We start from the raw sequence: 27,854 nt of genomic DNA on the forward strand, positions 1-27,854 counted from the left end.
AGAGAAGCGGTTTCCCAGGTTACTTTCTACACTTTCAGAGAGAAACACATTTTAAAAAATGAATAAATGAAGACTAAAATAATAAAGGTCAATCCTTCAGTGCTGCTTTTTGCAAAAATAAGCATATACATACATTAAATGTAGGTGTTTAAAAGCTATCAAATAATATACATATTCTTTCAGGAAAAACATGCAGTTTCATAAAGCTAATTTCCTTTCACCACCCTCACTAGATGCCCCTCACCTCCGAGCCCCATCCAGAGGTAACTACTACCGTGAACTTGCTGTAAATGAGATCACACTGCACACATTATTCTGCAATTAACTTTTCCTTGTATTTATGAGGTCTCCCCATATTTATATATATCAAAAGGTACCATACAATAGTGGACTCTGGAGCCAGGTGACTGAGGTTCAAATCCTAGCTTTGAATCCCAGCTCTGCTATTTACTACTTATCAGAGTGGATAGGTTATTTACCCTTCTATGCTTTAGTATTCCTATGTGTAAAATGGAGAAAATGATAGTACCTGTTTCTGAGTTCTTACGAGGACTAAAGTAGTTAATGTTTATAAAATACTTAGAACAATTCCTGGGCATAGACAATACCATTTGTTTCTTAAAAAGAAAAATCACTGATGATATAATCTAAACATAGAGCTAGGTAATTCTCTGTTACATAACCATTTTATGTCTTATTTATCTGTGCCTCTTACTGGTGAGACTTTTTTCCAAATGAATAGCCCTGTACAAATCTCCCTGGGCAAATGTCCGAGTTTCTCTAGACTAACACCTTGAAAAGGTATTAGGGCATGCACATTTTCAACTGATCCCGAGCTTTGCAATCTAATGGGTGAAAATCGATGGGTGAAAACTTAATTGCATTTCCCGGCAAATGAGACTAAGCATCTTCTCAGCTCATTAACCATTCCAATTTCCAATTTCCAGTTTCCTCTACTGTGAATTGCCTTAATATCCATTGTTCACTTTATTTGTATTTGTATCATCTGTCTTATTCTTTTGATCTTCATATATTCTGGACACAAATCCACTGGCTATCACAGACTCCGCACTTACCTCTCAGTCATGCCACTTATCTTTTACTTTGGCTTATGATGTCTTTTATTGAGCCCAAATTTTTCTTTTTGAGACAGTCAAATCCTTTATCCTTGATGGTTCATTCTTCTTTGCTCAACTTATTAAAGGCAACCTTACATATCCTAAATACACATATTCTTCTATATTTTCCAAAACAGTTTTTCATGTTTAGTATTTAATTCAATTGGAATTTCTGCATATGGTTTGAAGCAGAGATCTGTATTCCCCCCATATAGACAACCAATTCAACAGTCCACTCTTTCTTTCCCTGCTGAAGGAAAATCCCATCTCTAGCAATTACCAACTTCTCAAATACATATGGATCCATTTCTGAACTCTGTATTCTGTTATATTAATGTCTTCTCCTGCATTAAGGCTATCCTACTTTAAATACTCTAAGTTTTTACTTTATTTAACTGAGGTATAATTTACATACAGTAAAGTGTACAAATATTGTGTACAGCTTGATTTTTAAATATGTATACTGCTGTGTGATCCAATCCAGACCAAGGTATTAACATGCTCCAGAATGCTCCCTCATACTTCTTCCCAATCAGTACCATGCTTCCAAGAGAACCACTACTCTGATCTCTATCATCACAGATTAGTTCTACCTGTTTCTGAGTGTCCTATAAATGAAATCATACAATGTATAATCTTTTGTGTCTTACTTCTTTTGCTCAACATTAAGCCTGGGGGATTCATCCCATACTGTGTGTAGCAGGAGGTTTTTCCTTTTCATTGCTATGTAGTATTCCATTCTAAATACCATAATTTAAAAGTTAGTCTTGATATTCAACAGTGCAAGCTTTGTTCTTTTTCTTCTCTCAGAATTCTTAGTCTGCTGCCTCTCCTTTGTATGTGAAGGTCATTTTCCACACAAAAAAGTCCTATTCAGACTTTTACCTAAAACTATATATAATTCACAAAAAATAATTTTTTAGTAATATTTATATTTCTTACCCATAAATATAATATATCCTGCCTCTTATTCATGTCTAATTTTATGTCCTTCAATAAAACTTTGAGTACTTTATAGAGTTTGTTGTAAAGGAGATATTGTTTATTTTCTAATTGGCTGTTGCCAATTTGAATGTTGATCATATATCCAGTAACACTGAACTCTCTCATTAATACAATTTGCTGATTTTTTTTTCCTAAGGATATACTCATCTCATTTTTTTTCCTTTCCAATCCTTTCGGATTTTTTTTTATCTTCTAGTAGAGGTATATTTGTCTTATTCTTAACTTTAATGAGAATGTTTTTAAGGTTTCATCATTAAACATGATGCTTGCTGTTTGAAAGACTGCCTTTACTGGAAGAAAAAAGTTCACTTCTCTTCATGGTTTGAGGGTTACTTTTTTAACATTAATGGGTATCGAGTTTTATCATATAGTTTTACTAAATCTTTCAGGATTTTTTTTCCTAAATCTTACCTCATAAACTACATTGATACAATCTTCTAATATTGAACAATCCTTACATTCTTATCCTAACTAAAATTTTTATGCCTGTGTTCATAAATGAGATTGAATATAATATTTTCCCTTGTATATTCTTACCAGTTTATGTTCCAAGGCTAAACTTATCTGATAAACAGCCAGGGTAGCTTTCCCTCTTTTTCTATATCTGGATCAGTTTGTCTAAAATTGGGATTATCTGTTCTCCAAATGTATGTCTGAAATTCTGATTACAAATACCACAATTAAAACTCTTCCTTCTGGGGCCAGCTCCTTGGCTAAGTAGTTAAGTTCCTGCATTCCACTTCAGCCACCCAGGGTTTGGCCAGTTTGGATCCCAGGCGCGGATATGGCACCATTCATTAAGCCATGCTGAGGCAGCATCCCACATAGTACAAACAGAGGCACTCACAACTAGAATACACAACTATGTACCGGGGTGCTTTGGGGAGAAGAACAAGAAGATGATTGGCAACAGATGTTAGCACAGGTGCCAATCTTTAAAAAAAAAAAACTTCCTTCTGATACCACTTCACATCAGTGAGGATGGCTATAATCAAAGAGACAGATAGTGGAAGTGTTGGTGAAGGTGAGGAAAAATTGGAACCCTCATACATTACTGGTGGGAAAGGAAGGTGGTGCAGCTGCTTTGGAAAATAGTCTGGCAGCTCCTTAAAAGGTTAAACATAGAGTTACCATTTAATCTAGCAATTCCACCCCTAGGTATATATCCAAAAGAATGAAAGCAGATGTCCACACGAAAACTTGTACACAAATGTTGATAGCAATACTATTCATAATAGGCAAAAAGTGGAAAACAGGGGCCAGCCCCATGGACAAGTGGTTAAGTTCGCGCGCTCCACTTCGGCAGCCCAGGGTTTCGCTGGTTTGGATCCTGGGTGAGGACACGGCACCGCTCATCAAGCCATGCTGAGGCGGTGTCCTACATGCCACAACTAGAAGGACCTACAACTAATAAATAGACAACTATGTACCGGGAGGCTTTGGGGAGAAAAAAGGAAAAATAAAATCTTAAAAAAAAAAAGTGGAAAACAATCCAAATATCCATCAACTGATGAATGGATAAAAAAATGCGGTATACATTCTTTTTCACCATTCACAAAAATAAACTCAGGGGCTGGCCCCATGGCCGAGTGGCTAAGTGTGCGCGCTCCGCTGCAGGCGGCCCAGTGTTTCATTGGTTCGAATCCTGGGCGCAGACATGGCACTGCTCATCAAACCACGCTGAGACAGCGTCCCACATGCCACAACTAGAAGGACCCACAACGAAGAATATATAACTATGTACCAGGGGGCTTTGGGGAGAAAAAGGAAAAAAATAAGATAAAAAAAAATAAACTCAAAATGGATCAAAGACCTAAAGGTAAGAACTGAAACCATAAGGTTTCTAGAAGAAAATACAGGCAGTGCACTTTTTGACATCAGTATCAAAAGGATCTTTGCGGACACCATGTCCTCTCAGAGAAGGGAAACAACAGAAAGAATAAACAAATGGGACTTCATCGGACCGGAGAGCTTCTTTAAGGCAAGGGATAACAGGATTGAAACAAAAAAACAACCCACCAACTGGGAAAAAATATTTGCAAGTCATATATCCGACAAAGGGTTAATCTCCATACTATATAAAGAACTCACACAACTCAACAACAAAAAATCAAACAACCCGATCAAAAAATGGGGAAGGGACATGAACAGATACTTCTCCAAAGAAGATATACGGATGGCCAATAGGCACATGAAAAGATGCTCATCATCACTGATCATCAGAGAAATGCAAATCAAACTATACACTAAGATATCACCTTCCACCCGTTAGAATGGCAAAAATAACCAAAACAAAAAGCAATAAATGTTGGAGAGGTTGTGGAGAAAAAGGAACCCTCATACACTGCTGGTGGGAATGCAAACTGGTGTAGCCACTTGGAAAACAGTATGGAGATTTCTCAAAAAGTTAAAAATAGAAATACCATGTGACCCAGCCATCCCACTACTGGGTATCTATCCAAAGAACTTGAAATCAACAATACAAAGAGACTTATGCACCCCTATGTTCACTGCAGCATTATTCACAACAGCCAAGATGTGGAAGCAACCCAAGTGCCCTTCGACTAATGATTGGATAAAGAAGATATGGTATATATATATATACACAATGGGATACTAGTCAGCCATAAAAAAGCATAGAATTGTCCCATTCACAACAACATGGATGAACCTTGAGGGTATTATGTTAAGTGAAATAGGCCAGATAGAGAAAGACAATCTCTGTATGACTCCACTCATATATGGAAGTTAAACATGTAGACAAAGAGAACAGACGAGTGGTTACCAGGGGAACAGGGGAGTGGTGGGTGGGCACAAAGGGTGAAATGGTACACCTACAACATGACTGACAAAGAATAATGTACAACTGAAATGTCACAAGGTTGTAAACTATCATAATCGCAATAAAAAGTTAAAAAAAAGTCTAGAATAAGCAAATCTATAGAAACAGAGTTGATTAGGGGTTGCCTAAGGCTAAAGGGTTTAGGGAGAATTGTGATTGAATGCTAATAGGTACAGAGTTTCTTTTTGGGGTGATGAAAATATTCTAAAATTAACCGTGGTAGCGGTTGCACAACTCTATAAAAATATTAAAAACCACTGACCTGTACATTTTAAATGGGTAAATGGTATGGTTTATGAATTACAGCTCAATAAAGCTGCCATTTTAAAAAACCTATTCCTCTTGGGGAAATTTACTACAGCTTCAGTTTTAGTTTCTTTGGATTCTCTTTTTCTTGTACAGTCAATTTTGAAATGATTTATTCCTAGAAAACAGACCATTTCACCAGTTTCACCTTCAACTTTTCTTTGAAAAGTTCTCCATTATAAAACTCTTCTTTAATGCCAAAAAAAAAAAACACCACTTCTTAAAAGTTCCTGTAACTGCTATTCTACCAAATGTTATCCCACTGGCCTACCTGCATGAAGGCAAGGAAAGAACAAGTTCTATTATTCCCATTTTAGAATTAGAGAAACTGAAGCATAATAAAGGTTTCTAAAAATACTTTGTCCCCAACTTTCTTTTAAAAAATCAAAGCCACAGAGAAGTTGAAAGTACAATGGATATCCATATACCCAGCTCCTAGATTCAAAATTATTAACATTTGCCACATTTGCTTTCTCTCTCTCTACATACACATACATACACACCACATCCAAATACCCACACACCTTTTTTTAACCAATTCTTGAACCCATCATATTTCACTTCTAAATATTTCAGCATATATCTCTAAAGAATAAGGTCATTCTCAATATAACCACCAAACCATTATCACACTAAAGAAACCATAAAATTGAACAGTCTCTTACAAGGATGTGCCAAAGCAGATTCAAAACAAGGGCTTAAGTCATCTGACTAAATGTTCTTTATCTTGGTTTGTCTAATTGGACCTGAATTGGTTCTCTGGTGATTATTTAGAAGTGACAATCTGTCAAAGAGCATTTCCTTCCTTCAATGACCTTGAAATTAGATTTCATTTACTGCTTCACCAGACAAGTATTCTTAAATCCAAGCATTTCTGAAAATCAAGCAATAATCTTCTAAGTTATTCCAACCTCAAAAATCAAGTATACTGAGTTTCCAGTTTGTTTTCTAACACTACACAGAGTCTTAAAGTGAAGTCAATCTAATTAACTCTCTCAAAACTATACTCTTTTTTTATGTGACATAAAAGAAGTTTATATTGTACTAAACAATTAAAATTTCACTGTAACAGTTTTAAAGGAAAACAATTGTTGTTCTTAAGAAAAACATATACAAATAGAATTGATAAGCCAATTAACCTGTTTTATACATGAAAAAATTGGTAAGTATATTTGTGAATCTCCATGAAAAACTAATTTTTCAGTGGATAAAATTTAATCTCAGTCCTGCATGTCAGGAACTAAAGTAAAATAAAAAATGATAAAACCCTATCCCGGCTCTCAAAGATCATACAAGTCAGCTTAAGAGTTTGCTATCGGGGCCAGCCCCATGGCCAAGTGGTTAGGTTCACGTGCTCCGCTTCAGCGGCCCAGGGTTTCGGATCATGGGCGCGGACATGACACTGCTCATCAGGCTGTGTTGAGGTGGCATCCCACACGCCACAACTAGAAGGACTCACAACTAAAAATATACAAGTATCTACTGGGGTGATTTGGAGAGAAAAAGCCAAAAAAAAAAAAAAAAAAAAAGAGTGATATCAGAAGAAATAGCAATACAACCTGAAGTTAATATTTAAAGGTTAAACTGTGTCATACAGATAAGAATTACATCCATAATCACAAAAACGTTTAAGATCAATCTACAATCAAATAACAGCTAATAAGAGTGTTTACTATGTGCTGCTAGGCAGTGTTCTAAATATATTCCATGAATTAACTAATTCAATCCTCACGGCAATCTCCTGTTTCCACTGAGGAAACAGAGGTAACAGAGAGATGCTAGCATAAAGAATTTATCTAAGAGGTAGGACTTGATCTCAACCTTACAGTAAAGAAAAGTAGAACAAAAAGAAGGTCATTCCAAGAAAATGGAAAAGCACAAGCCAAAGCATAAATATGACAAGTATCTAGGTAAGGCCAAAACAAAAGTTTCAAATTGAAGAAATTAAGGCTGGATAAATAGGATGGGATTGGATTATGAGAGGCCTTAAGTACCCTGCAAATGGATGAAAATTTTATAAAATGGCTAGAGCAGGACACCACTACAGGCTCTTCATGTGCTAAAAGTGTCCTTTTAGAAATGGCAGCCTGGTAACAATGCAACATGAGTGAGAGAGAGATGAGAAGCAAAGAACTTTGTCCAATTCTAACATTTACACACCAGCTCAACAAATTATCTGGTACCTGAGGAACCAGAGAGCTCACACAGAACCAACCGCGCCACCCTTCACATCAATAAGCCTATGCATTATGAACAAAGCAGTGGTAAATATAATTGCAACATACCCTGAATTATTTTCCAAATATACCTTAATGAAGTTAAAAGGCACATTGAAAACTATGTCAGTGAGAAGTGCTAATCAATTAATATAAAACTATTCTTGCTATTCAGTACAATGCCAAAATAATTTGGCCAAATTTGGCATAAACACAAATTTTAAAGTACAGGCATTTACTTCAATAAAAGGAACATCACAAATTTAAAAATTTACAAAATAATTCAACATATAGCTTCCTTAAATCACTTCAGAACTACTACATAATTTACCAAGAGGCAATAAACATATAATTTTATAAAGTTATTATGTAAAAGATACAGTTTAAAAATTAATGTCACATTTATTCATACACCCATTAAGAAATAGGTATTTAGCATCCACACAATAAATTCCATAATCCACACCAAACTCACAAAAAAAAGCTATCCCAAACAACTTCCTTTCTTCACAATTAAACAAATTCCTTCAAAGGAAGCAATGTAGAAGAATATCTCAAGTTTGTGAAAACTAGATTACTTACCAGTAACTTGAGTTATCCTATTGGGTCTTTTCCCTCACAGATCCACCTCTCTTGCCCTTCTGTCCAGCATGAGAATCTTCCTGATGGGCATCCACTGGAACTGAGGGGGCATGCAGTACAGACGTATATGTAAGAAAGTTGGGGGAGGGGATTTGGGAGATGCTAGAGACATGCTTCAGTGCACTTGCTTACCTTCCTGAAATTGGAAATTTCAACGGTTCCTTGGTCCTCGAGGCATTCACAATAACTTCAAAGAATGTGGATCTGTGGAGATTACCCAATAGGAGAACTCCAGTTACTGGTAAGTGATCCAGCTTTTTCTTCTCTATCAGAATAAGAAGATTATTTAATTTTATTTGAGATTATTAATACATGTAGAACTACAGGGAAACAGGTTGTAAATTTACCAGATAACTATATAAGCATGCACCAAAGTAAATACAGAAACAATTTGCTAACTACAATGTCAAGAGAAACTTGTGGCATTATCAGAAACACTATGAAAAGAACATGATTTGAATGGTTTCATTTTCAAATTTCCACTATAATGGCAGCTCTTCATTTTAATATACCAAAATATCAGCTATCAGACTATTCCATTTCACTGAAACACCACCATCGTTTTTTAAATATTAGCACAAGGATAACTAGTTGATCAATATCTGCCATTAACATTCACCGGACATTGGTGTAGAGGCCATCACAGTGGACTAACAATCTATACAACTTCAGATAAAAAACATCAAGACAATTCCCATTTATCACCCAATAAGTCTTTAAAATAACTATTTGTCATCTATAACAAACCAACCACACACACATAGGAAAGTATACCAGGCTATTGATAAATAATAATGCTGATTTGAATTTAAATACTTGTACATAGTACATAATACTTTTGATTGTGTTATACTTTACATGAAGATACCCTATTACCTTTAACTCAACACCTATTAATCAGGTATGTGTTCATTTTGATGTGCTACAGCAGTGATGAACTTCAACCACCGGCCACTGCTGAAGATACAAACATGTTTCAGTAATACTCCTCCCTTTTTATCAGTATGTTGCTAAATAATCATACCCCACCTTCAAGAAAAGTATGGTTTCATGGTTCTTTATTCTATGGAAACAAATTAAAATAACGTATAACTTTGCCTTTGTTTTACGAGTAAATGGGGTAAGATGCTGTATAAAATCATTATTCAACAAAAACAAATTGAAACTGTAATTCTAATGAAAATCTCACATTTCAATGTTGTTATGAGGTAATATTTGTATGTAGTAAAGGTTGTCAGCACACGTCAAGATTTTTGTTAGATTCCTACATTTCAATATACAAATTGTCTTGGGTAAATTATATCCATTTGTCTATAAATCTGAGTTTAAAAAAATAATAGTAATTAATGCTTTAGTCAAAAGGGTCATCTAGTTAACTTTTCTAGATTCCTAGTCAACTTCTATTCCCTGAAGAGTGAGCAAGTACATGGCACAACGGTCCTACATGTTTGACTGATAAAATACATGAAGGGGCAATAATCCGGTATTTCATCCTTATGGTATACGCTAGTATAAAAGAGTTAAGAACTAAATAATAATTTCCAATTTTCCTCTATAGCAAATGAAGTCTCCATTTAGACTCAGGTCTTATGAATTTAAAATAGAATCAAGAGCATTTTTTAAATAATTTAAGAGAATTAAAATTCCTTGAAAATATGTTAAAGTAACCAAAAAGGACACACAGACACCAGCATTGAAAGCTACGTTTGTTGTTGCTATAGCCATAAGCTCACCTAAGAAGGACTATATCAGAATAGCTTAGAAAAGAAATTCCAGAAATTAAGATGCTCTATTCAAAAGTAACCTGTGTAAGCTCTAACAATTCTAACGCTCATCCACAAAAAAGGACTGCTTAGTAATCAAGACCAAATCAAGCATTTCACTAACGAAACTCTACTCCATAGAATCTATCTGAACCTATGAAAAAACTGCTCAGAAAAAAATGTGGTAGCTAGCTTCCACTTCCACCACTATTCACTGGTTTGGACATTGCATTTTGGCTAGAAGCAACTTAAATTTCAACTGGTTTTGATGATTCCAGGTACGTTATTTTCTAATTTTCGACTAACATCTAAAATTCTAATGTAAAGATTCACGGTTGTGGAAGGCTGTTCATGGTAAATCCTGGACTTGGAATCCTGTAACAGTGTAATAAAATTTAACATTACAGAAATATTCACACATATTTAAGTGACATTATTGATGGTTCATATATGAAATGGGTGTATGTGTGTGTGTGTGTTGTACATACATATCTCAAATAACGAAAATAAGGTCAAAAGTGAATTATAAATTTACTTATTAAGTAATGTTGTTTACAGCAACTGTCCTTTTCTGTTTTGCTCCTTAAACAGCTCATCAGATAGTCGAGGTAAAGTACAAAATCACACTTTATCTGTTTCTTCCTAACTAGATTCTCCCTCTCATATCATCCAAAAGGGGAAAGTTCTATAGGGCACAACAGTTATAAACAGAAATTATAAGTCTGGTACTTTGGTACTTTGTCTTTTTTTTAAATACGTTTGACCAAAATTTATTGAGTCTATGGTGCCTTATCCCCCTTTTCAGCTCCATGATATACTTACACAACCCTCAGAGTCTCCAAATATAAATACCATCTCATTTCCTAATCAAAACTTTCCTTTCCCTCAGTTTTATCTACTACTTTCCCCTACGTCAACGAATAAAGAAACAAACAAAAACTACTATTTTCTTGTTAACACAAATTTGCCTAAAATCAAGATGGCAAAAACTATATTCATCTGTGAAATAGGGATAACAACAGAACCTACTTCACAGGACAGTTATGAGGATTAAGTTAATGTAAGGAAAGTGTTCAGAAACAATGACTGTAATGTAACCATACATCAAACTGTTAACACAACCACCCAGAAATGGAATTATTCTCACATGAGTTTATACGTCTTTAGAGGGATATAGTCTAAGAACTAAAAGAACCTTAAAGAAATTCTAAACACTCAGAGATTTACTGTTTGTATTAATTTTGGTACTATTATTTTGAAACTATATTCTTTATATTGCAAGATAAAGAAAATAAGTAATTTATGTTATTGATTAGGAATCACGATTTCTTAATTTGACAGATACCACAGTCCCTTAATAAAGCACCACATTTTATAAACCATATCTTAAAATGGGATACTTCTGTAGACAGCTAATATCATTTACTCTTAAGAGTTTCTCATTCAAGGAAACACTTTCTTGATCCTAGTCCAAAATGTCAGGAACATTACATGTAGTCCTTTAAACACTAACTATAGTTAGTATCCAAGTTAAGCTAACAATACTCTCAATGCCAACAATTATGTCAATACAATAAGGAAGTCTGATCTTTACTCTGTAATTACATTCTTTTTCTCATCTTTTCAGGCTATAATATTACAATTAATCTGACCTGGGAAAACCGGACAGCCACATGCAAAAGAATGAAAGTACACCATCATCTTTCTCCATACACAAAATACACTCAACATGGACCAAAGACTTGAAGGTAAGAACTGAAACTATAAAACTTCTGGAAGAAAATATAGGTAGTACACTCTTTGACATCAACCTTAAAAGGATCTTTTGGAACACCATGTCTACTTGGACAAGGGAAACAAAAGAAAAAATAAACAAGTGGGACTTCATCAGACTAAAGAGCTTCTGGAAGGCACAGGAAACCAGGATCGAAACAAAAAAACAACCCACCAACTGGGAGGAAATATTTGCAAATCGTATGTCCGACAAGGGTTATCTCCATAATATACAAAGAACTCACACAACTGAAATACAAAAAAAGAAACAACCCAATCAAAAAGTGGGCAAAGGATATGAAGAGACATTTTTCCAAAGAAAATATACAGATGGCCAATAGGCACATGAAGAGATGCTCAACATCACTAACCACCAGGGAAATACAAATCAAAATTACACTTAGATATTACCTTACGCCCGTTAGAGTGGCTACAATCACCAAGACAAAAAATAACAAATGTTGGAGAGGTTGTGGAGAAAAGGGAACCCTCACACACTGCTGGTGGGAATGCAAACTGGTGCAATCACTAGGGAAAACAGTATGGAGATTTCTCAAAAAATTAACAACAGAAATACCATATGACCCAGCTATCCCACTACTACCAGGTATTTATCCAAAGAACTTCAAATCAACAATACAAAGAGACTTATGCACCCCTACGTTCACTGCAGCATTATTCACAATAGCCAAGATGTGGAAGCAACCCAAGTGCCCATCGACTGATGATTGGATAAAGAAGATGTGGTGTATATATACACAATGGAATACTACTCAGCCATAAAAAAGACAAAATCGTCCCATTTGCAACCACATGGATGGACCTTGAGGGCATTATGTTAAGTGAAATAAGCTAGACAGAGAAAGATAAACACAATATGATTTCACTCATTTGTGGAAGATAAATTTAAGGACAAAGAGAACAGTTTAGTGGTTACCAGGGGTAATGGGGGTGAGGGATGAGCACAAGGGGTGAAGGGGCACATTTATATGGTGTCTGACAAATAATAACGCACAACTGAAATTTCACAATGTTATAAACTATTACGACCATAATAAAAACAAATTAATCTGACCAGATTCTAAAGCCTTGCATTAGTTTTCAAATCAATTCTTAATAACCATCTCTAAAACATAAGGGCATGTTTTCTGTATAAAACTGATTTTATAAAACAATGGCAAATTTTTCTAACATCATAAATTTCAATATAGTCTGAAGTTAACAGTGACAGTTTTCAAACTATGTCATAAGTAATAACTTTGTCCTAAGTAATAACTTTGCTCATCAGCATGCATAAAATCTGTATCACAAATCACATTAAATCCAATGTATTCTACAGATGACTATCACTTTACAGACCAAATACAGTTTTGTGGAAAGTGCGGTGATTTGCTTGGTAGGCTGATCAATAAAGAATGCTATGATTCATTCCTCCTAGAAACAGCAGATAAGAAACCATACATGCTGCCCCACAATTAACCATGCAATTTTTCAAGAGTTTTCAAGGTTACCATATATTTACTTACCACTTAAAAACTTCTTGATACCAAGATGTACCCAATTTTTTAAAATTAATTCTACTAATTTCTGTAGCTAGAATCAGGAGCTATCTATAGAAGTATATGCTTAAGGATAGATTCAACTAGATAATTAGGCACTCTTCCTAGAGAAACAAAGTTAGTTACTAAGAGAATTTTATTTATCTCCCAACCTACCAATATTAACCTCCTTTATTTAACCTATAGATACAATTCAGAACTGTTCTAACTATCACGAAAAGCTTGGTGCTCTAACTATCATGAAAAGCTTGGTGCAAGCACTATGCAGGATTATCATCTTCTTACAACTTAAAATATAAATTTTAATGCCACTCGTTAAAATAAACATTACATAGAATACAAGGGAAAAATTAAGATTCTATCTGAGGGCACTCCTCTTGAAGACCTTCTCTTCCCTCTGTTTCTATAACATTCATTCCCCTGGGTTTCTGGCACCCTATTTAATTTTTCTTTCTCCCCCATTTCTTTCTTCTTTCTGGGATGCTATTCCTCTATCACTACAAAAAAGTAGTGACGTTTCTCAAGTTTCTGTCCTCGGTTCTCTTTTCTCATGCTATTCAGCCTATTCTCTCCCCGATTTGCCTTATCCACTCCCACAGCTCCAACTCGGTCATGTATGCTGATGATTACCAAATATACATTTATAGCCCGGTTCTCGTTCCTAAGCTTTACCTCCATATATCCAACTGCCTCATAGACCCCTGTTCTCAGATTTCCCTTAGGTAAGTGACATTCAACAAATCTGACAGTGAACTATTACATTCCCCAAAACCTGTCCTTCCTCCTATTCCCTATGTCAGTGAGAAATACCACCATTTACCCAGCTCCTTAATGAAGCCAGAATCCTGGGATTCATCCTTGATGCTTTCCTCTCTACAACCCAACTTCCTACCTCCCACAACCATATCCAACCATCCATCAAAGTCTTATAAATTTTCTCCTAAGCATATCTAGAATCCATTCATTTCTCTCTCCCACTGGCATTAACCTTGTTCAGGCCCCTACTGTCTCTTGCCTAGACTACTGCAATGGCTTCCACTAAATGGTTTCTCTGCCTCTAGTTAAGATTCAACACAACGTAAGACAGAATAAAATGTTATGAGCTGTGGTTTCAACTATGCACTGTATTGATGGCAAAAGAAAACATTTTTTTAAACTGCTAAAAAAGCTGAGTATGAAGGTAACTTAGGTTGACATAAGCTCTTTTATATCCCAAGACGTGGATGGGGCCTGCCTGGTGGCATAGTGGTTAAGTTCGTATGCTCCACTTCAGCAGCCCAGGGTTGGTGGCTTTGGATCCTGGGCGTAGACCTACACCACCACTCATCAAGCCATGCTGTGGCGGCATCCCACATACAAAATAGAGGAAGATGGGCACAGATGTTAGCTCAGCAAAAAGCTTCGTTAAGCAAAATGAGGAAGACTGGCAACAGATATTAGCTTAGGGCCAATCTTCTTCACCAAAAAACAAACGAAAACAAAAAAAAACCCAAGAAGTGGAAAAGAGTTTAAACCAGCAAAACAATCAGATAAATTATAAAGAGCCTTTGCAGTTCAGTTAAGCATTATCAGTACCCTATGCAAGATACAGTGACAGGCACTGAAAAGTTTTATGAATATTACTTATAATTATTATCATTATTATTAACTAAGACCTATGCTAAGTTCCTTATATCACGTTATATTTAATCATCACCAAAAAGCCCTCTGGTTATATGGCTATAAACGGCAAGGTGGGGATTTAAACTGAAATTTGATTCCAGGACGAACGGTGCTACTCTCAAGGAGATTACAGTCCAGGGAAGGAGAGAGAAATAAAAATGAAATATTGTCAATACACTCAGTAAATATAATCACTACATTTTTGCAAATAATGCTTTAAAAGTAACTGAAAGGGCATTCATTCTGGCCTAGGGATAAAGAAAAGCTTCTTGAGGTGATGGCTGAGCAATCACAAAGATTAAGAAACAAACTGTGGAGGACAGGAGAGTGTGAGGCAGAAGAAACAGCATAATACACAAGATGACACAATGGTCTAAAAAAGACCATGGCCACGCCCTCTGACAATCCAACTGAAAGCAGACTTACTCTTTAACTACGGCAAATCGTAAAAAATGTTGCTTTCAAGTGTTCAATTCTTAAGTCTATATACACTGCTTACCACTATTACAGTACTAAAGCACTTTCTAAATGTTAAAACTTTTACCACTAAGGTCCAAATGTTTACATGATAGTCCACATCAGGTTACCAGGAGACAAAGACACAGATACACACACACACAGAGGGAGGGTAGGGAAGAGAAGGTGGGGAGGGAGGGAAGGGAAAAGGGAAGAAGGGTGAGTAGATGAAGTTACTCCTGAAACAATTTGTGGAAATGTTATTCTTTAGTAAAAAATAATTATTCTTATGCTCTTGTTTTGTCGGTCACCCCACTGGAATCAAAATTTGATGATAGGGACTGTTATATTCCTATATAGATGTCTATTATTATATTGTCACTCATGTATTTGAGTGTTTTAGGTAACATTTTTTGAGGACTTACTACACGTCAGGAACCATGCCAAGTCCTTTACAAGAATTATCTCATTTAATCCTGATAACAACCCTATAAGGTAGGTATTACCATCATCTCCATTTTACAAATGAAAAAACTGAGGCTCAGGAAGCTGAGTAACTTTCACAAGGTCACACAGCCAGTAAACGGTGAGATCAATATTCAAAACCAAACTGTCGAACTCCAGAGTCTAAACTCTTTACTACTATACTACATAATTACCAGGAACTCCTAAAAATTGAAGTTCTTGTCTTTTTTTTTTTGCTTTCCATTATTATACTGAATACACATAAAAATTAAAAACAAATACGGGGGCCGGCCTAGGGGTTAAGTTCACATGTTCCGTTTCGGCGGCCTGGGGTCCACCTCTTCGGATCCTGGGTGCAGACATGGCACTCCCTTGGCAAGCCATGCTGTGGTAGGTGTCCCACATATGAAGTAGAGGAAGATGGGCATGGATGTTAGCTCAGGGCCAGTCTTCCTCAGCAAAAAGAGGAGGACTGACGGCAGATGTTAACTCAGGGCTGATCTTCCTCAAAAAAATAAATAAAAATAAAAACAAATATGTAGTTAAAAAAATAAAATGATGTTTTCCTGCACTAAAACTAAGAATACATAATGAAATCCTATACCAGTGGAGGATGGCAAGATTACAATTAAAATATAAATTACCAAGGAATATTACAGAAAAATGCTGTGTGATCAGTGACATTAAGTTTATGGAAAATAAGGAACAAGGGAATACTGATCAAATTTGATAAGCACATTCATATAGATAATGGAACAGTCTATTAAATTTTATCAAAAAGTAACACTTGCAGCTGGCCCAGTGGCGAAGCAGTTAAGTGTGCACGTCCTGCTTCAGCGGCCCTGGGTTTACTGGTTCGGATCCCGGGTGTGGACATGGCACTGCTTGGCACACCATGCTGCGGCAGGTATTCCACATATACAGTAGAGGAAGATAGGCACGTATATGAGCTCAGGGCCAGTCTTCCTCAGCAAAAAGAGGAGGACTGGGGCTGGCCCCGTGGCCAAGTGGTTAAGTTCACGTGCTCTGCTGCAGGCAGCCCAGTGTTTCGTTGGTTTGAATCCTGGGCGCGGACATGGCACTGCTCATCAAACCACGCTGAGACAGCGTCCCACATGCCACAACTAGAAGGACCCACAACGAAGAATACACAACTATGTACCTGGGGGCTTTGGGGAGAAAAAGGAAAAAAATAAAATCTTAAAAAAAGAAAAAAGCAATATTTGATGACATTATGAATTTAACATATTTTTCATCTCTAAATTGTACTCCTCACTACCCATCTAGTCAATGATTATGTAGCTCTGGGCCTTACCAGCCTTGGTCTTAAAAAAAAAATAAGCAAAGTGTCTAAGAAGATGGATGAGAAGAAAAGAAAAGATACAGAGAAGGAAGGAGGAAGAACAGGCTTTTCAAGGGAGAAAGCTTCAAATCTTCCCATCACCACACAAACTCATTACTAGTTCTTCCCTTTGAAATGTGAGGCTAAGAAGTCCAGTCACAATTAATCTAGGTGGTGTGCTGAACAGAAGAATTTGAGAGGTAGAAGGCTAAAAGGATGGAACAGGGCAGTGATTTTCAAAAGCATGTTTTGATAGCAAAACATCTTTAGGAAATAAAAATTAAGGGAAATCCTAATAAATAAAATGTATACGAGCATAGATGATCTGGCTGAAGTAGAGTGGGGGAGCATGGATCGCCACCTGCTTGCTCCTACTGGCAGCCACTGAGACAATTCCAGGAGACCTCAGGTCTCCAGTCATCACAATTCAAAACCCCTGGGCCCTTCTGAGGGAGGGCCAGCTCTCTTCTACCCCAAGAAACTTGTTATTTGATTCTAATTGGCAAATCCATCTCCTCCTCACTCCCTTATTTCCTGCAACCTGCTCTTTCACAGAAGGGTTCTCAAAGCGGGCCCTGGATGAGCTGTAGGCTGAAGGAATGTATGGCTGTGTGTGGATATCAGGAGCAGGGATTAGAGGGAGGAGGTGTAAATAGAGGAGGCATTTTTGGACATGAGACTCATGAGGAAAGTGCTGGCCAAACAGGGGCACCTTAAACAGAGACACACCCTCACACTCACATGCCTCTACACGCATGCATGCCCACACACACACTCGTACACGCAACCCTGCCTGCACACACACATGCACACACAGAAGAAGGGGGAAAGCCCTTTGGAAAAAGCAGCTCAAGTAGAATGAAGACCTCAGAGCCTTGCCTCCTCATTATCCTATCCTGAAAAAAACTAGAGCAGTGGTTCTCAACTTTTAATGTGCATAAGAATAATCTAGGCATGCTGTTAAAATGCAGGTTCTGACTCAGTCTAAGTTCTTGGTAGGGCCTTAGAGATTCTATATTTCTAATAAGCTCCCAGGTGACATCAATGCCACTGGTCTTTAGACTACACTTCAATAACAAGGAGATACAAGACAGTATGTCCCAATGTGTTCTATAACAGACAAAAAAATCTCCTGGTCAAATAAGACTGAGAACTGCTCAGTTAAATAAGTTAAAACAAGCTGTCCTACTGGAGGACTTCTTAGAATCTTAAATTTATCAAACTCCAAGAAGATACGATACATAGTATTTTTCAAACCTCCTTGACTTGTTTTCAAAGAGCATTCCCTGGGACCAGTGTTTGTGAAACATAAGGGGCATAAGGAGGATCAAGGCAAGGTGGGGGAAGTCGTGGGACGTCAAGAGAGGTCCCTGATTTAAAAGTCCCCTCCTTAATCCCATTTTTCCAAAAAGAAACACCTCAACTTCCGCTTTTAAGTGTCAATATCCACAGGCAAAAGACAGAAAGGAAACACGACATTTTAGAAGTAGTTCTCTCTGACTAGAGAGATATGACAATAACATCCCTAATTTCCTCCTTATACTTCTTTAGTATCTTCAATGAACATGTAATACTTTTATCATCTGAAAGAGAGTTATCTTAAGGAAAAAACACTCAGCTCCCATGCTCAGGTTATTTACATTCATACTTGAAACAGTTACTTTATTCAAATTTACACAAAGCAGAAAAGATTTTTTAGTAAAGGAAGAACTGTTGGTGGAGTAAAGAAAATAAAGGAATCAGAACATTTTAGAAGATAGGTGAGAAACGAAAATTAATAAGGAGAATTTAGACCCAGGGGAGACAAAAAATAAACAGCCAAAAAGGATGGAAAAAGATGAAAGAAGACCAAAACAACTCTGCCTACTCTGCCAATGCACCTCGAGCTCCACTTCTTGAGCAACTATCTCTCTGGCTTCGAATACTATCTACTTGCTGCTGCTGTAGGTCGACTGTCCCTAGTATAGCCTATAAAAGTAAGATACTGTGCAAAAGAACCCCGATCAGACTATAAAACATGTAAAGATGAAGTGGTTTAACTCATGGCTGAAAACTGTCAGGGGCTTTACAAACTTTTTATCATACACACACATTCACATACACACATATAATCAAATTAGCTATTAATTATACTACTAGTGATTCTTAGTATTTACATCACAAATAAAAGGGAGAAATAATATTTACCGGGATTGTTCTCCTAAGAAAAACTATGATATTACAGAAGTCAGGATATGCAGCACAATAAACGTTACTTATAGGCATCAAAATGAAGTTTGTTAACATTTGTACTTCAAAAATACTAATTAACATAGGGAAAATAATTGACAGCCATTTTGTTCTTCATTCACTATACTGCTAGTCAAGATTTTAACATAAGTTCTTACATTAGCCGTAAGTAGTAGGTTTAACGTTAGAAGTTATCAGGATGCACAGCACTAGATCCACTTAGGCATAATGAAATTTACAAGAAAAAGTCTTTAAGAATTTACTTGCTAGCCAATTTAAATACTACCACGGCAAGCTAATATAAAGGACTGGAAATCCAAATATCTGAATCTGACACTAAGCAGCTATGGACCTTGAACAAGTCACAATCTTTCCAGGCCTGTTTTCTTACCTGTCAGAGGATAGTAGGCTAGAGTGGTGAGTTCCAACGAATAGAAAAGACCTCACCCAGCAGATGCCTACATGTTGCCTGGCAATTCTCTAAGATAGGACTGCAACAAGAATCCTCCAAAGTGAGCTGAAAATCCCAAACAAGAAGCAAATAATAGCGGCCTCAACCCATTTCAAAAGTTTTAGTACCAACATCTCTACCCCAAACCCCTCAAGATCCTCCCTCTGAAGACTACCTTAACCCTCTATCATTAAGGTTTCAAATAATAAAAACTAGCCTGTCTCAGGAAATAATTAACCACTATGGACGCTCTTGAGAGGTTCCTTCCAGCTCTAAAATTCTCATCAATTCTTCTAATTTTCCATAATAAATAATATTACAGAACGGAGTGCCTACTGAATCTTTCAAAACAGATGACTGTCAATCAGAGATCATATAATAATAGATAGAGATTTTAGCAACCATGAAAGCCAATAAACAAAACACCGTAGGTGTTCAATAAATATTTATGGAATGAATAATTTATTTTCAAAGTCACATTGACATATTTTATACAGTTGTAATACCACTAAAATACAAGCTCTAAAAGATGATTAAGGAAAAGGTGCTTTTTTAAAAAAAAGTTTAAGGTTTCATTAAATCCTTAAATGAAAACTTGATACCTCATAGAATGCTATTCTTTCTATCAAAGTATGCTGGCCCTATATCTAACCTTTAAGGAAAGAGAAATAAGCAAAGAAACCTTTCACCCAAACAGGATAGTTCTATAAACTTCTTTATCAGAGACAGAAGAGTAAAAAGATCAACCAGTAATCACACAAACTGAGCTTCAATCTAGGCTCTAAAACTAAATCTATGATTAGACAACCATCTGCCTCTCCTTCACGTAGGGTGATCTGATAAGCAAATGGAAGGATGTACAGGAAAGCATTGTGAACACAGAAAAGCACCAGATGAATGATAAATAATTTAAAGATATTGCTTTTACTGAATTCCCACCCCCAGAAACCACCAATACTAACTAAAAATTAATTTAGCAGCAATAAATTATAAATATTCTTTCAAATGCATACCTTAATGTAATGGCTACCATTTAGTGAGCACTTACTATGTATCAGCCACTATGATAAGGGCTTTACAGAAATTAACTCATTTTATCCTCTCAACAATGCTTTTTAAAGAAAAGAAAAAAAGACCTAACGTACTAAAGACCAGTGCCAAACCAATAAGACAGGTGAAGAAACAGACATTAAATTTAATAATGTATCCTACTATAAAATTACTGTTTTCTTAAAAAAGATGGTTTCTGAAAAGATTAAGTACTAAATATATATAAATGTAATAATCTATACCATCCTATGTAAATTTGTCATTGGCAAGTAATCATTTTAGCCTTCTGAAAGCTTACTTCAATTATAATAACTATCATCTTAAAAACAGCAGTTTCTTTTAAAAACATACATATTTACACACATACATATATACATATACAGAGAAAGAGAGGGTTTCACCCACAATGAAGTGGCAGCTTCACTTGGCTGAAATGTCTTAGGAGAAACGTAATCAATCAAATTGGAAATCGGCCATGATGTTAGAGCACACTTTACCACAAGTGCTTTACTAATAATGGCCACAACAATAACTGATTTCACACTTAATTTGAGCATAGGACTTCTCCAAAAACTAGCACAACGTTGGAAAATTAATTTTAAATTCCTTCTTCTGTTTACTCATTAGCAACTATCTATCTTCTTTGCTAGAATCTAAACTCTCAGAGGGCTGGAGCTCGGTCTCATGCACAATTCTATAGGTTAGCATAATTCCTGGCATATGGTACACATTCAATAAGCATGTGAAGAGTTCTAGAATTTTTTCCACTACCATTTACTTCCAATAAAATCCATACATATATACAGCAGGTTTCTTTTCCAAATAATGACTTCTACAACCTGTATCAGAGTTCCAACTTTTTCAAAGCTTATTTTAAAAAAGATAACTTTTCCTTTCTAATACCTATATTTCTCTTTCAACAAACCTTTACTGCACACTTATTTTTTTCCCAGGCACTTTGTCAAGCATCTTCAAGGAAGAAAATGAAAAACTCATTATTTCCCTTAAGAAACTCATAGCATAACTAGAGTAAATGTATACATGTAGCAAACTTTGGTATGCTAAATGATACAATTAAGGTAACCGCCACAAACTGACTTTGGGGGTCTCTTCAAATTCTAGAAAGAATACAGCTACTCTCATAGCTTTAACCAAAGAGCCATCCTCCCTTCTCTGGTTAATTCATCCTCTGAGGGAGAATACTTAGCTTCATAAGAAAGACATAAATCAACCCTGGGTTTATGAGGAAATGCTAAAGTCAGATGGAGATCGCAATCAGAGGAATGCACAAAAGACAAACAAAAGAAGGCAAGATTCGGATGGGCCTAAGAGAACATCACAGGGAAGAGATAAGTGAGGAGGCAAAATGAAAATGGAATTCTAGACAGATATAAGCACCTAATTCTGTTAGCCTGACTCTGGACGATTAGAAAGAGCAAAGCAGCAAGAGATGAGGGAAAATTTCATTATTTTCTTAATGTCTGCTAATTTGTATAAGTGATTTATCTTTAAAATTAACAAGTTAATAGATAAAATAATACTATCTCAATCATAAGGTAAAAATTAGTTCCATTTTAATTATAATTAAATTTAACTTGTTCCACTGATTAATTTTAAACTCAGTACAATTCAAATAAATGCAAAATCTGAATTATAAACTATTCTTCAATTAAACAATCTCAAATACCACCAATCTATGCTTAGCATATTTTAGTTTTTATAGGCCCTTCATGTCAACTATCTTAACTTTAAAAGTCATTCAACAAAGGGGCTGGCCCCGTGGCCGAGTGGTTAAGTTCGCACGCTCCGCTGCAGGGGGCCCAGTGTTTCGTTTGTTGGAATCCGGGGCGCAGACATGGCACTGCTCATCAAACCACGCTGAGGCAGCGTCCCACATGCCACAACTAGAAGGACCCACAACGAAGAATGTACAACTATGTACCAGGGGGCTTTGGGGAGAAAAAGGAAAAAAATAAAATCTTAAAAAAAAAAAAATCATTCAACAGAGAACTTACAATTTAGTAGAGGAATATATTTCATAATATGCTGTACTCTTTAATGACTTCAGTATTTACTTTAGTGACGAAATACTTCTCATTTTTAGCTATACGATGTAAATTTCAATAATCTGACTAACGAGACCTAAATAAGAGGTTGTAAATGAGATAAAAATAATAAACATACAACTTTCCAAAGTTATACTATAAGAATGCTAAGGTATTCCTTTACAATATCATCCTTGAAATAATGCTAAAACATGAAACTAATATGTCAATTTAAAAAAATGACAAAGCTAACAATGTTCCAAAACTGAGAAGAAAATTGTATTTTCTACTTGCACATACATTGTTTTTTAAGTATGACAAAAAAATAAATATGATAATAGAATAATTATGTATAAGACGTGTGCTAAGTTATTTAAGAATGTGAATCTTCAAAATAACCACATATTGTGTTATAACATTACTGTTATAAAAATACTATTCCCATGTTTAAAGATAAAGAGACTAAGACTCAGACTCACTCATCTCAGTTACTAGTCTAACTGCAGAAACTCCTTTTAAATCAAACAACACAGCATCAAAATACAAAGCAAAACTGTAAAAATAAAATACATAATACTACTAAAACAACTAATATACACACCTACAAATTATGCAAAAAAGTCTGATGTTTTTACAAACATAATCTTAAAAGTTATTGGAAAAGCAATGCCACGTATCAAATAACAATAGTCAAATTTAAAGGTACATTAATTGAAAAAGTTTAAATGCCTACAATGTTCCAGGTACTTTACTAGCTGCTGGGGATACGAAAGTGAGTAACAGTCCCCACCTGGTAGGGCAGATAAACATCCAGACAGTTACACCACAATATGGTGATTGTCTAGGAATAATTATATATACATATACATAGACAGATGGATTGAATCATCATGATGGGGGGGGGGGCGGTGCTGTAATCCGAGAGGGTTTCTCCTAGAAGGTTTCTTTTAGGAAGTACCATCTGATAAAAACACTGCAGTGCTGATGCAGCATAGGATTGGTTGGGATACACAGCAGGAAAGGAAGCTAGGAAGGTATTTAGGGATAGATTATTATGGCCTTGAATAACATGCTCAGGAGCCCGGCATTTATTCAGTAGTCACTGGAGAGGCCTCAATTTTCTTTTTTTAAATACAGGGACCAACATAATCACATAGGTCTCAAAAACCATACTGAAGATAATAATAGCAGCACTCTGGAAAAGAGACCAATTTGTCCAATAATTCATGAGAGAAATGATATGGGCTTCTAAACTACTATATAAATTGGAAAAAGGACAGACTTGAGAGACAATCCAGAGGAAGACTGGCCATGAGGAATGACAATGAGTTAGAATCAAAGTTGAGACAATGACAGCTTCTACCTTAGGTTCCAGAAAGTTTACGCCACATACAAAGTAAAGAATACAGAGAAGCAGCCAGGTTTGGGTAGGCAGAAACTGATTTCAGAAACATACAAGCAAAATTAGGAAAAAATAGTGTTAGAGGAGTCAAGTAAGAAGAATTTCAATTAAAAAAAAAAAGGGCTACCAACATCGAACACTGCAGAGGTGACGTGGAAAGAAGACTGAGATTAGGCCATGTGTTTAAGAACTAGGTCACTAGGTTATCAGAGAGATCTTACTCTACAAAGGACAAAGGAAAGGAAAAGAATGTCTGAAGTAAATCTGCTGTACATAGAAACCCAAGCTAGTAAAGCTCTATACCAGCAGTTCATTAACTTTTTGGTCTCAGGATCTCTTTACACTCTCAAAAGTTAAAAGAGCACTTGTTTATGTAGGTTTTACCTATCAAGAAATAAATTACTATATGAGAAACAAAAGCTGAGAAAAAATTTAAATATATATTACTTCATTCTAAAAATAACAAAAGCACATCACAAGTTAACATAAATAACATGAAAAAAAACCCTGTATTTTCCAAAACAAAGATAATTTTGTGGGAAGAGTGGTACCTGTATATTTTTGCAAACCTCTAATATCTGACTTAATAGAAGACATCTGGATTGTCGTATCTACTTCTGTATTCAATTTGTTGCAATATGTTATTTTAGTTCAAGAAAATGAAAAAAATCTGGACTCCCACAAATATGTAGTTGAAAAAGAGAGGAGTATTTTAATAGCCTTTTCAGATAATTCTAGATATTCCCCTTTGATACTACATAAAAAAATAACACGTCGTTGTTTCTCAAAGGTTAGCTCAATGTGAAATCTGAAACCCCGTCAATGAAATGTTCATAGTGCTCCCTTAAAAATCCATTAGTTTATTTTGTACTTTGAATGGACTGGAAAGCTCTTAAGCTCATCTAGTTTTCAAAAATACTAATTTTTATTTGAAAGCTCTATTGTTATCATTGGCAACAAATACCATCAATTTTTTTCCTTGAAGCGACAGACTCAGTGTGTCCATTTTTGAGAAAATATCTGCTAAATATCCAAGTCTGAATAACCATAGTTTGCCAGACAATCCTTCAAGTAAAAATGATGTTCTATGAAAAAAGCAGCTAGTTCTGCTTGCAAGTCAAAAAACTATACAAACGCTCTCCCTAGAATCTCCCACTGTACTTTAGTATGCAAGAGAACTGCTTTACTGGTACTTGCCAGTTCATCAGACAGAATATTAAAAAAGACAGGAAACTTCCTAAAATTAGTAACTTTTCCTGTATCAGCAAGGATATTAAGTGAAACTGACGTTATTTTTACTGCATATGCATGACGGTGAAAATTACAATGAATGTAGCAATTTGGTGCCACTTCTTTGATTCATGCTAAGGAGCTAGCAGTTTTACCCACCACTGCCTCTGCACCATCACTGCAAGTGTCAACAAAGTGAAAAAGGCAAATAACACCTTAGTATGATTATGAAAATAGTTTGGACCTCACAGACTCCCTAAAAGGGTCTCCCGGACCCCCAGGGCTCCTCAGACCACACTTTGAAAACCACTACTCTAGACTATCCAAACGCGAATCACTTTCAAAATTTCTCTGTAGACAATGAGCCTGTGTGACTACGCTACCCCAAGATATGAGGAGGAAAACAAACAGATCAATCAACCTCCTGGAATAAGGAGTCTCTGAACAACAATTGTGTGGGAGCTGGAAAGGCTCCTCAGACAGGTAAGGAAGGCGCAGGGCCTCTGCATTTCTGAAAAATTGACTGACTTAGATGGTCCTCCATTTTTTCTCCCACTCCCACACCAAGAGTCTAGGAGAATCTGTGCCAAACCCCAAATGAGAAGATAGACAGCAAGCATGTTAAGACAACAATGATACTGAAAAGATTTTTATCAAATGATAACTGGTTTCTTCAAAATGTGAATTTTATAGTTTACTCCCATTTGATAGAAGCTGAAATAACTTATTCTTTTTACCAACAGTCAAATCCTAACCATAATACTGCGTTCAGTTACAAACATTATTTTTAAACGAGAAAATTTCACCTCTTCAGCTCACACACAAAGGAAAGATTTACTAATACTACTTCATGTAGAAAATTTGTTATAATTCAAAGTGTTTCTGATTTGACAACAAAATTATAAAATTTTACAGAATAAACAAAGAAACATCTAGTTTGCTAACCACTGTGTGTCCCGTATCTAGCTCAGCCCTTGTATAAAACAAGAGGTTCAACAAATACTGCTAAATGTTGAAGTGGTTGAAATGAGATAAGAACGCAGGTCACCAGACTTTTAGTACAACACCTAGTGCTCTTTCTACTATGTGAGATCTTTTCCACAGTTCTCTAAAACAACATCTCTGAGAAACCTCAAGGAACTATCGCAATCTACCCTGAGAAAATGACATTATCTGTTACACTTGAGAGCCTACTATGGCCTAGGTGTTTTACAGGTTCTCATTTAGATTACAGTTCAAAACCAAAACAAATAGCTCTACCATTTACACTTTTAAATATCTACTACCTAAATTAAGCAGTAAAGTCTTTTCCATTCCGATATGAGGACATGGCAATAAGATACTAGTCTAACTCAATCATCATACATCGACTGCACCACCCTCACACACGCCATACTAAATATTTCATTTTCTCTGATGATTCAGAATGGTTCTTAATTTCTTAAAGTTTTTTAGGTTTATTTTTGAGACACTTACGGAACTTATAAAAACTTAAGCTATAAAGATAAAGGAGACTGTAGTACCTTTGATAATAATTTGTCACTGTAGCTTTTCCTTTTTTAAATTTTTCCTGTCAGTTTGACATTTATCATTGTTTCTCTCACAAAAGCACAATGTAGAAAACTTCAGGTACTTGAACTATCTAGTTATTTAGACTCTGGATAAAAAAAGAGAGTAATCAAACTTAAATTAATTAAGGCCAGCAAGGAAAAAGTTGAAATTCAATCATAGAAATGGCGTAAGTTTAAAGAATATAATTTAACAATTTAGGAATTGAAGCTACTTCAAATCATGTCTCATTGTGAAATACTGCTATGAATATAACCTCATTTCATTTCATACAGTTATTCTGCAGAAAACATGACCTAACAAGGATAAAGCCAAAGGAAATGGTCTCCTGTTGCAATATAAAGGATTTGAACCAGACAGTCTTTAAAGAAAATAAATTATCAGTAAATCCTTTAAAGGAAGACCATGGACTCCATCTTCTCTGGAGGTTTAAAAAGAAAAGATTTTTCAAATGTCTGGGATGGCTTAGACTTGGCTTCACATTTGGCGACCGAGACAGAATCAGTTCAAAGGTCAGTCTGACCCAAGGGATTCAAGTCCCGTTTGCTGGTCACGCAAAGTCATTAGCAAACTGCATCCTTCTGCTCTGCAGCTATCCAGCCCCTGCTTCGGTAATCGCCAACCTTACCCTTGAAATTACCCTAACCGCTAATTAACATGTCAGTTGTAGAGAATTATTTCTTCCAACTACTGAAAATTTTGCTTCTCAATGGTGTTCTGCAGTCCTTT

At 35.9% G+C, this 27,854-nt stretch overlaps 1 protein-coding gene across 18 annotated transcripts in view; it reads right to left on the reverse strand.

Moving 5' to 3' along the window:
• YAF2 (YY1 associated factor 2) overlaps window positions 1-27,854 on the reverse strand; it is a 77,479-nt gene that overhangs the window by 46,230 nt on the left and 3,395 nt on the right. For 4 of the 18 annotated variants that reach the window (XR_011540372.1, XR_011540379.1, XM_070621049.1 and 1 more), the window contains 2 exons: window positions 8,262-8,333; window positions 8,070-8,169 (listed from right to left, as the gene is read on the reverse strand). The exons of 2 other annotated variants lie outside the window; for them this stretch is intronic. Coding sequence is in view for 2 of the 16 variants with exons in the window: in XM_070621043.1 (XP_070477144.1) it covers window positions 8,262-8,394 (133 nt within the window). In the remaining 14 variants the exon portion in view is untranslated. Of the gene's footprint in view, window positions 1-8,069; window positions 8,170-8,261; window positions 8,395-27,079; window positions 27,214-27,854 lie in introns of those variants that run through there. 12 more of the 18 variants (XR_011540376.1, XM_070621048.1, XM_070621044.1 and 9 more) reach the window with 7 other exon arrangements.

This window comes from Equus przewalskii, chromosome 5 (genome assembly GCF_037783145.1).
Source record: "Equus przewalskii isolate Varuska chromosome 5, EquPr2, whole genome shotgun sequence".
NCBI classification, from domain to species: Eukaryota; Metazoa; Chordata; class Mammalia; order Perissodactyla; family Equidae; genus Equus; species Equus przewalskii.